This window comes from Biomphalaria glabrata, chromosome 15 (genome assembly GCF_947242115.1).
Source record: "Biomphalaria glabrata chromosome 15, xgBioGlab47.1, whole genome shotgun sequence".
Taxonomy (NCBI): Eukaryota; Metazoa; Mollusca; class Gastropoda; family Planorbidae; genus Biomphalaria; species Biomphalaria glabrata.
Window position 1 is genome coordinate 19318884 of NC_074725.1, and position 15260 is coordinate 19334143.

General features: G+C 36.9%; 1 protein-coding gene across 4 annotated transcripts in view; it reads right to left on the reverse strand.

The window, feature by feature from the left end:
• The window catches only part of LOC106056411 (chondroitin sulfate synthase sqv-5-like), a 43255-nt gene that overhangs the window by 20514 nt on the left and 7481 nt on the right, over window positions 1–15260 (reverse strand). For all 4 annotated transcript variants that reach the window (XM_056012921.1, XM_013213139.2, XM_013213138.2 and 1 more), the window contains exons 2-4: window positions 12940–13587; window positions 9366–9478; window positions 4460–4586 (exon numbers count right to left, since the gene is read on the reverse strand). In XM_056012921.1, coding sequence (XP_055868896.1) covers window positions 4460–4586; window positions 9366–9478; window positions 12940–13357 — 658 coding nt within the window. In that variant the 5' untranslated portion in view covers window positions 13358–13587. The remainder of the gene's footprint in view (window positions 1–4459; window positions 4587–9365; window positions 9479–12939; window positions 13588–15260) is intronic.

The window sequence follows — 15260 nt, forward strand, 5'->3', positions numbered from 1 at the left end:
TCAGTAGTTGACTGCCTAACGTTTAACTACTAAAAATTAATAATATACGTTAAAATACAAAAAAAGTCATAATTTCTTTCAAAAAGGTAACCGGTACGCCGTACTGGTGCGTACCGTCACAAAAAAAAAGCCCTGCCTATATGTAATTAGGGCCAAAATTTAATTTGGACCTATATATAATTTAGGCTTACATGTAATTTAGATCTATATGTAATTTAAGCCTATATCTTAAATAATTTAAATGTATTTCTTAGACAGTAGAAATTAGAAATAGAGTAAGGTTAAAAATAAGCACCACCAACAGGTTTTCAGCTGGACACCATCAAACAAAGCCAAAATCTGGGAGGAACTGAACTCGGTCGTTAGTGTTCTTTACGGCTTCGATGTCAAGACGGCTTACTCTCGTTTCTAAACACTTTTAACATCTGCCGTCCAACTGTCGCAGACTTTATGTTCATTACTCGGTCGTTGATTTGGAGCTCCAAACATCTAGTACAACTAAAGCATTGTCGGCGTATTATATTCTTAATGTAGATCTATGCAGAAGCTCACGTGAAATAGTTATCATTCAAACAGGATAGAACTCAGAAAAAAAAAAACGTCTTACGGTCTTGGTCTCTCAATAGTTCCTCTGCTTCATCTTCCACACTTACTTTCACAACGACAGAGCTTCTCAGGATTTCATCAGTATCTCTTCAGCTTACACAACCAAACCATCCACCCACCTTCAGTCGTGGTGACATCAGAAACACGCGCGCAAACACACACATTCAATAACACTTTAACTAGCTAGATTCGTTTTGTCTGGCAGTTCCGACATAGTTAGACAAGAATGACAGACAAAGTCTGGATGTTTTCCGACTTTTTTGTAACAATTACTTTAAAATAAAACAAGTTTTTTTTTTCAACAATTGAATTTAAATGAAACCCTTGCATTGAAGTCAAGTAACCTATATATGGCTCCTTCTGTCTCGGAAGACAATGGATGCGCCCAGATGAGTCACTGGCTTTGATTTCGTCTTGAGTTCAGCCTACTTGTCATTTCACACAGCCCAATAGAATTGTATAACTTTGACCAAAAATAGCGGCATTTCTTTATCGACTCAGTCGACATTTATCGAGTCAAAATATTTTTCCAATACCTTACATAGGTCTTATATATGTCAGGGTGTTTATGGCAAAATGTCTAGATCTAGAACTGACAATTTAAGACAAGCAAGACAGCTGTCTTGTGCAATCACTTGTCGCACATTTTTTTACGACTATCGTAAACTGAGCTATCAGCATAAAGCCCAGAGCAACTTGAACGTTGCGTTTGTGTGTGCGTGTCAAATTTGTTTTTCCAGGATTTGAGATGACAATTTAAACGCAATTCAAAGAGGAAACAATACACTATTTTCTGCACTACGAAGCGGACGATATATCTAGTTTTACGGCGGTATAATAACCTTCATCTGCAAGAATACTTGACAATGTCAGTGTGTATGTGTCAGACCAGAGTGTCTTAACTTTTTTGTTTGGTCTCCGCTGGTCGGATACAACAAAACTGGGAGGTCACAGACAGTTTCGCCGTTATAGGGGGCCTCCACATTTCAAAAATATATAATTTTTGGGTAAGGGTTAGGGGTTAACAAAATGTGTATATTAAATGTAAGAAAGTAAGGAAAACGAGACGCACTTTTTTTAAAAGTTCCCCTGTCAGAGCTTGCGATATATAGGTCAGATGATGTAAAGGTCATCTGATTCTGTGGCCCACGGTTAAACAGGGGCTTCCCACAAAAATCCTGCCCACGGTTAACGAGGGTGTCATGTGGCTAGCACAGCGACCAACAGCCTTTACTTTTCCCAAACTTTTCCCCAGCTAATGTCAAATACCAATTAGACTTGGGTGGACTCAGAGGCGCCCTTAGGAATTTTGAAATTAAAAATACCAGTCTTCATCAGGATTCGAACCCCTAGTTCGGAAGCCAAGCGCTTTATCACTCGTCCACCGCGCCTCCAGACTAAATTTACAAGTACGCTATTTCGTTCTTCATAAATATGATTTTAAATTTCTTCACTGTAGTAAATGTATTATAATTGTAGTAAATGTATTATAATTGTAGTAAATGTATTATAATTGTAGTAAATGTATTATAATTGTAGTAAATGTATTATAATTGTAATAAATGTATTATAATTGTAGCAAATGTATTATAATTGTAGTAAATGTATTATAATTGTAGTAAATGTATTATAATTGTAGTGAATGTATTATAATGGTAGTAAATGTATTATACTGAAGAATTGATGTTAGTATGGGCCTCATGGGCGTAGCAAGGGGGGGGGGTTCTTGGGGTTCAACCCCCCCCCCCCATTCCCGAAATGAAATCCCCCCCCCCCCCCGAATGGGGGATCTGAATTCAGTAATTGATTTTTGCTTTGATTTTGTTTATTTTGGGTGACATTTTAATACTATACCATCACTTGCCCCAGCGCAGCCAAGGGGTTTTGAGTTTAAAACCCCCTATCAGGGGGTTGAGTTTAAAACTCCTATCTGGGGGTTTTGAGTTTAAAACCCCCTACCAGGGGGTTTTGAGTTTAAAATCCCCTACCAGGGGGGTTTGAGTTTAAAACCCCTTGCCAGGTTTTTTTTGCAGTTAAATCCCTCTCTTCTAATAACAAAACAAAACCAAAAAAAATAAAGGAAACAACTATCCCCAAATTCCAAGAGGACAGTTAAGGAAGATTTTGATTTTATAACCCCCTATTCAATATAAAAAAAAAGCAAATTACACACTCAAAATTCTATGAGCGTAGCCTAAGGGTTTTGAGTTGAACTCCCCCCTCCCTCCTCTTCAGTAGGGTTTGAAGCTAAAAAAATACCTCTTCAATATAAAAAAAAGCAAATTATGCACTCGAAATGTTATGAGCGTAGGCAAATGGGTTTCGACTCAGTTATGAGTTTAAACCCCTTTTAGCGGGGTTTGAAGGTAAAAAATACTTCTTTAATATTAAAAACAAAGCAAATTATACACTCAAAATTATATGAGTGTAGTTAAAGGGGTTTTGAGTTTGAACTGCCCTCCAGTGGAGTTTGAAGCTAAAAAAATAACTCTTCAATATAAAAAACGCACTCAAAATGCTATGAGAGATGCTAAAAAAATACCTCTTTAATATAAAAAAAGCAAATTACACACAAAAATTATTTGAGCGTAGCGAAGCCAAGCCAATTGGGGGTTTTGAGTTTAAACCTCTCTCCTACAGTTTGCTTTTCTTAAAAGTTTAAAACTCCTCCAGATGGTTTTGAGTTACAAAAAATTCTAAAGCAATCTACAGTTACCAAATTCTATGACCGGAGCTAAATGGGGTTTTGAATTAAAAAAACAACAACTCCAGAGATTTTTTAGTTTAAAATCCACAACAGATGATTTTGACGATAAAACTTCCCTTTTCGATATAAAATCTAAAGCAAACTACAGTCACCTAATTCCAAGAGCGTATTCAAGAGAGGTTACACATTTCTACCAGTAGCGGGGCTCCATTAATAAAGTGCTTTAAAAAGTCATCTGTCGAAATTGAAAAACACTAAATGTGGCTCAACAAAGATGGCTAGGATAGATTTTAGGAGTCAGTTATAGAGATCGGGTCTAAATCAAGGAAATCCTATGCCGAATTGGGAGTCGACCCCTTAGTAAGGTTGTGACAGAGCGTCGCATGAGGTTTGCGGGACATGTTCTCCGACAAAATGAATTACGCATACTTAAGGGATGCATCCTAGTACAACTTAGCGCCAGTAAGGCAGTGAGAATAGCATTTGAGGGTTTTGAAATAAAACTTTTTAATAGCAAGAAAATTTACTGTAGATACCTCAGAACATTCATTTTGTTGGCTTTCTATACCAGAAATAGTGCTTGGATAGTGCTCCAAACGCTCCCCCAGATCCCATTGCTGTCAATGGCGGGGAGTCTAAAATTTTTCCACTAACTCCAGGAAGAAACATTGTAGGGCATAATAAACATCTTTCGAAAGAATGAAGGGTCAAAATGTAATAAAGATCATGTACACACACACACATACATGCTATTAATTTTTTCTTCTCGGGGGATTCCCCCCCCCCCAAACCCCCACCGAAAAAAAAATCCTGGCTACGCCCATGATGGGCCTCCATAAAAATTCTGTCCAGGGCCTCCACTCCTAAAATCCATAGAATGCCTACTTTAAGTAGGCCTATAGACTAATCAACTACATTGACCTTCTTTATAGAGGTCACAACTACACATACACGCTTACGTCTTTCGCCCTCTAGGTCTGTCTGTGTAACATGTGGATATAATTAGATCTAATAGACATGGCAGATATAGATATAGACAATAGAGCAGGATTTGGTTTTCCTTTTAGTAAAATTGTTTAAAATTTGCTATTACGAATTGTAACTCCTTTGATGTGTGTTTGAGAAGATTTATCACCCCTGAATTACCTGCCTCGACAGCTTTTCCGAATCCTGGTTGACCAATGTACAGCGGCCTTCTGTCGTCCACTGATTTCAGAAACCTGACCAGTTCGTCGACCTTCATGTAGACATCATCGTCAGCACGAATCAACCACTGAAACAAGAACAACATTTAAAATACTTAAAAAAAAAACAAAAAAAAAAACCAAAGCTTATATTCAACATAGTTGTATTACTTAGATTGGATCAGTCGTTTATTTAAATTTGCAATAGATACACACTAACAACAATAAATCCACAGCGATTACAAATATTTTTACCAATTGTTTTTGTTTGGCGAAACTTCATGCTTTTAGCTCTCTCTACGCTTATGATCCTATCACTTGTCTGGACCAGTTGGAGAGGGGTAGGGGGAGAAAGAAGAGGTATCTGGGTGATCGCTTTTTAAATACATTTATTTAAAAAAAAGGTAAACGATCTGAATTCGAACTCGATGGCTAAAACCTCCTCAGCCTTTTAAAGCAAATAAACTAACCACTCTGCCAAGAAACCGCTTATGAAAATATAGGGTATATTGTTATCTATTGTTAGATTCAAACTTTAAAGCAACGACCAATTTATACCACCACATCAGTGCAATTTCTTTCCCTTGTTCGAGATACCAAACAAAATAATCAATTACCAATTAACTAATTGGACTCTTTTTATTGTTTCTTGTATTGTCAGGTAAAAGAAATAATTGTACAAATTTTCAGCTTGATCCAAGATCAGATGTGGGAGAAATAACGTGCACAAAATTTTTACCAGACAGACAGACAGAGTTGATATAAGCTTTGTAAAAATAAATAAAAAAGAAATAAGTTGAAATGGATATAATTATCAGCTGAATTGTGGATTCAGTTTAAAAACCCAGTCATCTCCCTTTACGAGTTCGATTTTTTTTTAAGACCCTGCTCTCATTGTTTAAATAATAAATTCAGCCACATAGAAAATGGAAGAAAAAAAGCGGAATGGGGGGGGGGGGGGGCGATATAAGGTAACCTAAAGAAAAATGTAAGGGGAAAAAATGGAAGATTGATGAAGATTTAAAAAATAATAGACAAAAACACGACAAGAACGCCATATTGAATGATCACTGTTACAACCTATAATAATAATTAGTTTGTTTATCAGCGAATGAAATTTGATTCTATTGGGCTAAAAAAAAATGCACAGTAACTATTTAGGGCCTTTAATCGACCATAGATGAAAATCATCAACAGAAATTATCTTACAAGAGTCTGAAGTAGACTTAATGTCTGGAACAAGCACAATACTGGTCGCGGCGTTTAGGTGGTACTCGGGACATTTCGGTGGTATTCGGGACGTTTCGGTGGTACTCGGAACGTTTCGGTGATACTCGGGACGTTTCGGTGGTACTCGGGACGTTTCGGTGGTATTCGGGATGTTTCGCTGGTACTCGTAACGTTTCGGTAGTACTCGGGACGTTTCGGTGATACTCGGGACGTTTCAGTGGTACTCGGGACGTTTCGGTGGTTCTCGGTGCGTTTTGGCGATATTTAACTTGATTTTTAGAAAAGTATTGTTGACGACATATTGTACAGAAGTCAAAAAGCATTTCTGGGAATTCGGATTAGAAGTAATTTAGGAACGTAGTAAATCATGAGACAGTTGTAAAAAAAAAAATTGAAAAACAGTATGTATAATGCTAAAAATAATACAAGGGAGATAACGCAAATATCACGCTGTCAGAGCTTGATAGTTCTGTGTAGTTAAGAAAGCACATTGACGCACAATGAGGAAAAAACAACAACAGCAGAGACTTAAAGGTTTGAACATTTAACTGAAGCTTACATTTTAAAGGGACCATTACTCTTTATCACTCTCTTTCCGACATTTGTTGTCGTTGTTCTGAGCCTGAGAATGGCAACCCCCCCCCCCCCCCCCCCCCCCCAAGATTGAAAGAGAACAAAGAAGATGGCCGTTATTAACGAGGTCATTACAAATGAATGTACTATTCAAATTCCCAAAAGACTGCACGGAATTAATTTAAAAAGAGAGCTCCTCGTGCCATTAAAGAAATCAGCAAGTTTGCTGAAGAAATGTAGTTTCAAACATTAAAGCAAAAGGGGACTAATTCAACTTATAACAACAACAACACCTGTCAAATACAAGCGAGAGATTAATGGTCCGGTTGTCTGAGATATTATTTTGGTACTGGTGTTTCTACGCACATTTATGTTGAAGTTAAAAAGCTGTGCATATTTACGAATAAAAGTTACATACTGTTTTGTTTTAAAAGTTTGTTTCGGTTTATTTCAAGTTGTACATTAAGACCTTTATACACTTACACCTGTTTAGTTGTACTACCTGTATGAATCTACGAACTAACGACCGAGTATCGACAGGACTCTAGAGTCTAGACTAATTTATTATGTTACGTGTCACTTGTATCTATTATGAATATTTTTCTTCATTGCGCATTTTACCCCTTGGGCTTAAGAAACTGTTCATGAAGAATTGAATGTTATCAGACTTCCAAAACAATGTAATATCAGAACTATGACCGATCACTCGAGTCAAAAGAGTGCAGCGCTAGATTTGAAAAGACTACTCTAATCTCATTTATAAAGAGGACAGCTCTACGTCAAAGCCACTATTCAATGGGAGTGGCTGTTTACGAAATAAGGAAATTGTACAATCCAGACGGGTTACGAAACTTTTCAACCCCATTCACGTTTTCAGATAATGGCATGAATTGTGAACTTGTTTGCGTGGTTCCGCTTTTCAATAGGTCGTCACTTTGAAGTTCCTCTGTAATTTTCAAGTGCTAAAGGACCTGTAGGGTGAGAATTGTATTTCTAGGCCATTCTCAATTACTACGTGAAAAATCGCCATTTTTTTAATTTTTTTTTAAATCCAGGAATCTGAAATATTTTTTTTTTAATTTATTGAATTTAAGAAATGGAGTCACAAAGTTAATGCAATGATTTATCATCACCGTCATCATCACCACCACCCCATTATCATCATCATCACCACCACCATCACCATCATTATCATCATCATCGTTAGTACCACCATCATCACCATTATCATCACCACTACCACCACCACCACCATCATCATCACCACCACCACCACCATCATCATCATCATCACCACCATCATCATCATCATCACCACCACAATCATCATCATCAACACCACCACCATCAGTATCACCACCACCACCATCAACACATCATCATCATCATCACAACTACTACCATCAACACCACCATCATCATCACATCAACCCAATCTTCATCACCAACACAACATTAATCATCATCACCACCACCATCATCATCACACCACCATCATCATCATCATTACCATCATCATTACCGTCATTATCACCATCATCATCTCCAACACTACATTGATCATCATCACCACCACCAGAATCATCATCACATTATCACCATCAGCATCACCAACACAACATTAATCATCATCACCACCACCACCATCATCATCATCATCACCATCATCATGACCACCGCAATCACCATCACCATCGCCATCTTTACCATCATCTGTCCCTAGACTTCATAGAGTACTGTGACAGCGTAACCAAATCCGTCCACTTTACCCTGTCAGCGGCGATGTTAATCAGGATATCAAAAGACAGGCCGGTCAATTCTTGTATGTTTTCCTTCTTTCTTTTGAAAGAGAGTATGCAATGATTTGTAGATCTCATTGAATTCGTCCTGTATAGTTTCAGTTCTATCCAACTCGACATCATCACTTTCTTTCTTTTGTACACCGGATGCACCAGGAAGCTAGCTATTTATAGTTTCTCCGCCACTAAAAAAAAACAACTCCAATAAAATTTGTATTTCCTTTTTCTTTCTATCATATAGATCTAGATCCGCCTTTTTCCATTCCTCTCTGAATGAGAAAGACGGTTGACAGATTTTGTGTGGTGCCCCAACGGTTCTACAGACTACGGGATAGGTGAAAATGAAAGATAGATCTAAATAAATAACACTACAAGAGACAATACTGAACACTTTTTATCTATTTCAATTCCTTCAAAGAAACCAAACGTTAAAGATGACAATGTAAACCAAACATTTTTTTATGTAAACCAAACATTTTTGGCATAATTTATAATATCAAAGGGTAGTATTTCTCAGGACAATTTAACGGATATAACAAGAAACTAGTAGGGCCCTATCTTTACTTGGTTAGTTTGAATGCGTTTTATCTTGAATCTTTTATTATGTGTAGGTATGTGGCAGCGGTGAGATACGACTAATGAATACTTAATGTACTTAACAGAGGAACAGTCTGGAAGAGATTGTCAGAATAGGTTGGAAAAGCTTCAAGTATTAAATACCCTTTTGGAGTCTCTGGAGTGACTACACAGTCAATGAAAAGACGCGTGAAAAGACATTAGTCAAACGACCGTTAGTGGAAATGTTAGTGTACGTGGATAAAGGACTAGAAGACATTGTTCGGAGCGAGCTGTAGGCCTGCATAAATAATCTCAATACAAAGCACCAAGTAACCTTTTTAAAAATGATAATAATAAACTCGATGTGTTTTGCCTGGGATGTAGATAGTAGATACACGATGGAACGTATTCATTTTGATGCTGGAAGATCAGCTTCACCCATCACCTATCACTTTGTCTGTTGAACCGTTAAGGGGGCACCGCACAAAATCATTAGGCCGTCTTTCTCCATTTCTCTCTGTGTTTCGCCTTGGAATTTCTTTCAATGGCGTAGAAGAATGGACAGGGCCGGCCATTGAAAGAAGTTCTTTAAAGCTTGAAAATAGTTGGATATAAACCAAGGATGTAGTGTTCATCTAGATGTATGTATTATAAAACACGGAAGATGGGTAAAGAAATAGAGAGACATAAATATTCAAACTCCTGTACCTTGTAATGTGGGGCGAAATGCTCGCTCATGTACTCTACCATGGCAAACGATTTCTTCTGGGGAGGATAGTCATTTTCTTTGACTCCTTTCAGTTGGATCACGTTTAAATCTCCTGAGAACAAGCAATATAATTTTTGAGGTCAATTCCAACATGATATTCAAGTATTCATATTCATGTAGTTTTGTCTGTGTGGTACATTTTCGTACACGTTATTTCTCCCACAACAAATTCTCGGATTAAATTGAAACTTTACACAATTATTTTTGTTACTTAACAAAACATTAATCAATCAAAAAAAAAAACAATTAGTTAATTAGTTAACCCAAAAGAAATATCTTACTCTGCAATAAATGTAACCTAACACAACTACACCAAGCTGCATTAAACTTTCATCAAACATTCTTATTAGAAAAAGACATTAACCAACCAGTCGATGATCTCTGAAATTTCATTAAAAAATATCTTAAAAGCATTATAGAAAATCATATACCAACTAGATGTGTACTTAACAAACAAAAAAATGCTGATTTAATAATAGATTAAAGAAGATTTGTAAACAGAAGGAGAACCCATATAGAAAATTTAAAGAAACTAAGGCAAAAAGAGTTTATAAAAAGTATATAAAAATTAAACACCTAACCCAAAAAGTAAGCAGACAGCTGCAGAGTGAATACATAAACAATGTAATATCTGAAGATAACAAAAACATTGAAGATAACAACAAAAACCTATGGTCATACATTAAGTCTAAGAAAATGGAAACAACAGGCATAAACCTATGGTCATACATTAAGTCTAAGAAAATGGAAACAACGGGCATAGCGCCATTAAAAGAAGAAGATAACATAACACATAATGATAATGAAACTAAAGCTAACAACCTAAACAAATACTTTGCATCATCATTCTCAGCCCCAGGAGACAAAGACATATTACTTAATTTGAACCAAGTAGACAACATAGGAGATATAGAAGTACAAGTAAAGGGAATCCAAAAAGTATTAGCCAACATCAAACCGAATAAAGCTTCTGGACCTGATGGTATTCCAGCTAGATTACTCAAAGAACTAAGCAATGAGCTAGCACCAGTGTTCAAAATACTTTTTCAGGCATCTCATAACCAGGGCAGAGTACCAAGGGACTGGAAAGAAGCTAATGTCACCCCACTATTTAAAAAAGGAGAAAAATCTGACCCAGGAAACTACAGACCAGTATCACTTGCCAGCATCACATGTAAAATCCTAGAACACATAATATTTAGCAACATCATAAACCACTTAGACAAACATAATGTCCTTACTCCATACCAACATGGCTTTAGGAAATATAGATCATGTGAAACACAACTAATAGGACTAATTGATGATTTTTCAAAAGGTTTAGCTAATAGTGAGCAAATAGATGCTATCTTACTAGATTTTCCCAAGGCTTTTGACAAAGTTCACCACCATAGTTTGTTTAAAAACTAAAATATTTCGGCATTAATGGTCCAATTCATCAGTGGATTAAAGATTTTCTGATAGGGAGAGAACAAACTGTAATAATAAATGGCTCTAAATCAATACCACAAGAAACAATCAAATTGGAGCATGTCTTTCTATCCAGAAAAAATGTCAGTTATTAAGAGTAAAAAAAAAAAACTAAAACAAATTAATTCCACTTATCTTATTCACAGTAAACCAGTAACACAGACTAAAAACGCAAAATACCTAGGTGTTATAATAAATGAAAAACTGCACTGGAATCTCCATATTAATGAAAAACAAAAAAATCAAACAAAGCATTAGGATTTATTAAAAGAAATTTCTATAAATCAAATAAAAACATAAAACCAAAATGTTATTTAACCTTGGTTAGGCCAATAATAGAATATGCATCCTCTGTTTGGGACAGAAGACTTAAAAGTAAAGTAGCAAGTATACATAAAACACTGAACCATAATCTTCAAATACAAAAACAAAATTTAATAAAATACTCAGAAAGACATAAAGATAAATTCATATTCCACGTCCCATATGCTAGGATAAATTTGTACAAATACTCCTTCTTCCCTAGTGCTATTAGAGCATGGAATGGGTTGTCTGAGCCAGCCAGGAGAACCAGAATTTAAGTCATTGGTTAATATGCATGACTAAATACATGACGCGTAGGACGTAATCATCTTCTTTTTTTGAAGTAACGTCTGTATCATATAAGATAAGATAAGATTAATAATTTTGTTTGGTATCTAATAAGGTAATTGGGAGATGTTGCTATTTGTATGGAGTTATTCACCGTTTTATGTTTTTTTCCCACTTCCCATTCTCAGATCTTATTGAAACCACATGTAGTTATTCACAGTTGATGACAATACATCAATCATTAAAAAATTAACTAATTTGTGGTAACTAATTCTTTTTTTTTAGTAGAAAAGTGGAAGCTTATTCATGCAGTATTGAAAAAATTGAAGTTCCTTCCTTCAAATACGCTCTGTTAACACCTAAATATATTCTAAATGAATCGAACATAAAATGGCTTCTAATCGTGTACTTCTATCAAAGAAAGGTGTAATTAATTCAATAATTAATTAATGAAGTGATTTTTTGGGAAATATTTACTAAAACGTGTTGTCGCGAAGAGCGAGTTTATTTGCGAAATTTCAGCTTGATAGGATAATGAAAAATTCGCTTAAATTCACTATGAATGCGTACTATAACAAAAGTGTAAGTTTAGAGTAGGCAACGGAACAAAAACACAAGAAGTTATTTAAAAGAGTTCATAGAGGCTTAAGGGATCGTTCGGACATAACGAAACAAGTATCACGTTTTTTCACCACCCCCCTCCCCTTCTTGTAACAAATCGTAACAAAACTCTAAATTCCCCGTCCCCAAGAGGAGTAACATAACAAGTAAATTCAAATTTTATAAATATTCCTTAATGATCACCCTCCCAAAGTACATTTTTACTAAGCTAATATCAACTCACTCTATCTATCTATCAGTCTGTCTGTCTGGTAAAAAGTGTGTACACGTTATTTCTCGGACACCCAATCTCGGATCAAGCTGACATTGTGCACAATTATTTCTTGTACCTGACAACACAAAAATTATTTTTAAAAAATAGCTAATTAACTGTTGGTAATAAATTACTTTCTTGGTATCTCAAACAAAAGAAAGAAATAGTACTTTTCAAATTTATGTTTAGGCTTTCAACTTCATGTTTAGGTTGTCAACTGCATGTTTAGGTTTTCAAACTCATGTCTTGGTTTTCAGCGCCTGTTTAGGTTTTTAACCTCATGTTTAGGTTTTCAGCAGCATGTTTAGGTTTTCTACCTCATTTTTAAAGCTTTCAGCGGCATGTTTAGGTTTCAAACGTCAGGTTTAGGTTTTTGAACGGCATGTTTAGGTTTTAAACTTCATGTTTAGGTTGTTCAAGGCATGTTTAGGTTTTCAGCTAATATAAGACAGCATAAAGAGACTAAGCTACTATCTCATAGGGCAATATATGCGCATAGTTAATAATGTTGTAAGATAGCATTTTTTAGAGTTTAACATTTATATCAATACAAGACAGTACATTGAATGTTTATTTACCTGTGTACTCCTCCCCTTCACCAAGAAAGTACACGACTTTTCCAGGCACTCTTGGTACCCATGTTCTGCTACTAGCAAAGGCTCGGCTGTTTAAAAACTTCCTGGCAGTCATGATGCCGATAAAAAGAAAGTTATCCCCATCCTCTTCAGATAGATCTTCTTCAGAGTAGTCGTTCTTGGCGTCCTCCACTGATCTCGGAAATCGGTGGTCTTCCGAGGCATCAAATAGTTCCGGCAACTGCAAACGCTCGTCGTTTCCGAATTGTGTGTCGGGGGTAATCCACGTCCGGTTGCAGCTAATGGACGCAACAAAGAACACAGGCCTCGCGTGCTTCCACATCACGTGACCTAGGAGAAATCCTAACACGAAAAACACAGACATGGTACATAAAGTCCGGCAGCGGCGATTTACTGCCATTTTGGGCTCGTTAAATAAAAAAAAACAACTCTGGCTGGTACTAGTTACAAAATGTCAAGGCATCTTGCGATCCGGTGTCTATAATAAAACAACAACAGTCAATACGTATGTACTGACGACAGGTTTGGTTTTTCATTTCGGATGCCAGATTTCTTCGAGGAGAAATGTTCTTGCCACATTCGTAAAGCTCATTGATATTGTTTGTTGACATTGACACGTCTGTCTCAAATCTGTGAAAAGCATGAACAAAATAGTATCAGCAAGACAGAAATAATAAAGGCTATAGGTCATTGGCGTTGCGAAGGATTTGGGGGCCCGGGAGGATTGGCCTCTTTATGGGCCCCTGCATTTTGATATTCGACATCATGACATGAGATAATGTGATATTTAATGTAAAAGTAAATTTCGCACGCTTATTTCGCACCTGGGGAAATTTTCACATTTGGAAACCCCCTACCTAGCTACGCCACTTATATAGGTTACAGTTCTAAGTATTTAATCTTCATATACCCCTGGTGGACAATTTAAATACATAAAGACAGACAATAAAACGAATTTCAGACAAAGTGTTGATTCATCCTCTCCCCCCCCCTCCCACCCATCTCCCAACCCGCTCGGGAAGCAAAACATTTATATTTCTTTAAAAATGAATACGATTTACATTGCAACGGCTTCAACATAATGTAATAAAGAATCAGCAACGGTCGATATCTTTTTTGTAATCGGCAAAGCAGTAATGAAAAAGTATTCAAATGAAAACAATTACAAAGAACACGGCGAATGTCCATATGCATGAGCTTTGTGTATCTAGAAGGCGAATGTCTATACACCTGAGTTTTTTATATCTAGAGCAAGGAAAGTATCTATACGCTCGAGTTTTGTGTATCTAGAAAAAGGAAGATGTCTATACGCCCGAGTTTTGTGTATCTGGCAATACTTGCACTGCAGAGGAATCGTTTTGAACCCAGAAGGACGAACGAAAGATATTGAAAGAAATCTAACACAGCCCATAGACTTTGGAGACATTTGCGTCGCCCAGAACGAGACCACCCATCGGTGGAGGATGATTAGGTTTGGGACTCGTGGGAACGGTTCATAACAACAGGACATTACCGACACCCAGTGCCGCAATGCAGTCACAGGGGAGGTATCTATACTGCCATTAGATCTAACTGTAATGTACTTAAAGAGTTCAACTCTGGTCTGTAACGCTGTGAAGTACAGTCAATTGCCATGTTTTTCGATGACATAAGTTACTTCCGGGTCATTGCCTTATTCAGAGCTACCAGTAACGGAAGATTCTTTAACCGACCCTTGGTAAACGTCTTTCGGCTTTACAGAAAGTTGGCCTATCTATGCCAACAATATACTTGGCTTCTTCCAAACAAAAACAAAATCTTTTTGTTATATATGTTTCACTTTCAGCAAACACTCAATCAAACTTATAAAAGTTCTAGCACAAGATTGACGAGCATCCAAAATCTCCCCCTCCACGATTCAGTGCTGGGATCCACTTTGTCTCACTGACCTAGACAAATCGTTCTAGAAGGCCTGAACACTGAACTGCAGCGTCACAACCAGTGGGCAGTTTACACCAACAGCTCGCTGCAACGTTACACGTCATTACCACGTGGCAACAACTTTGCGGAACTTTGCCCTAGTCCAGCGGTTCTCATCCTTTTAAGCTCGGCGACCACTTTTTACACCCCCCCCCAACTCTGCCGCGACCCCCACACACACACACACACCGCACACACATATAGCAATATAAAATTAGGCAATAACAATCCATATTTTTGACGGTCTTAGGCGACCCCTGGCAAATGGTCAATCGACCCCCAACGGGGTAGCGATCCTCAGGTTGAGAACCCCTACCCTAGTCCAATACAAAATGTGAGGAGTT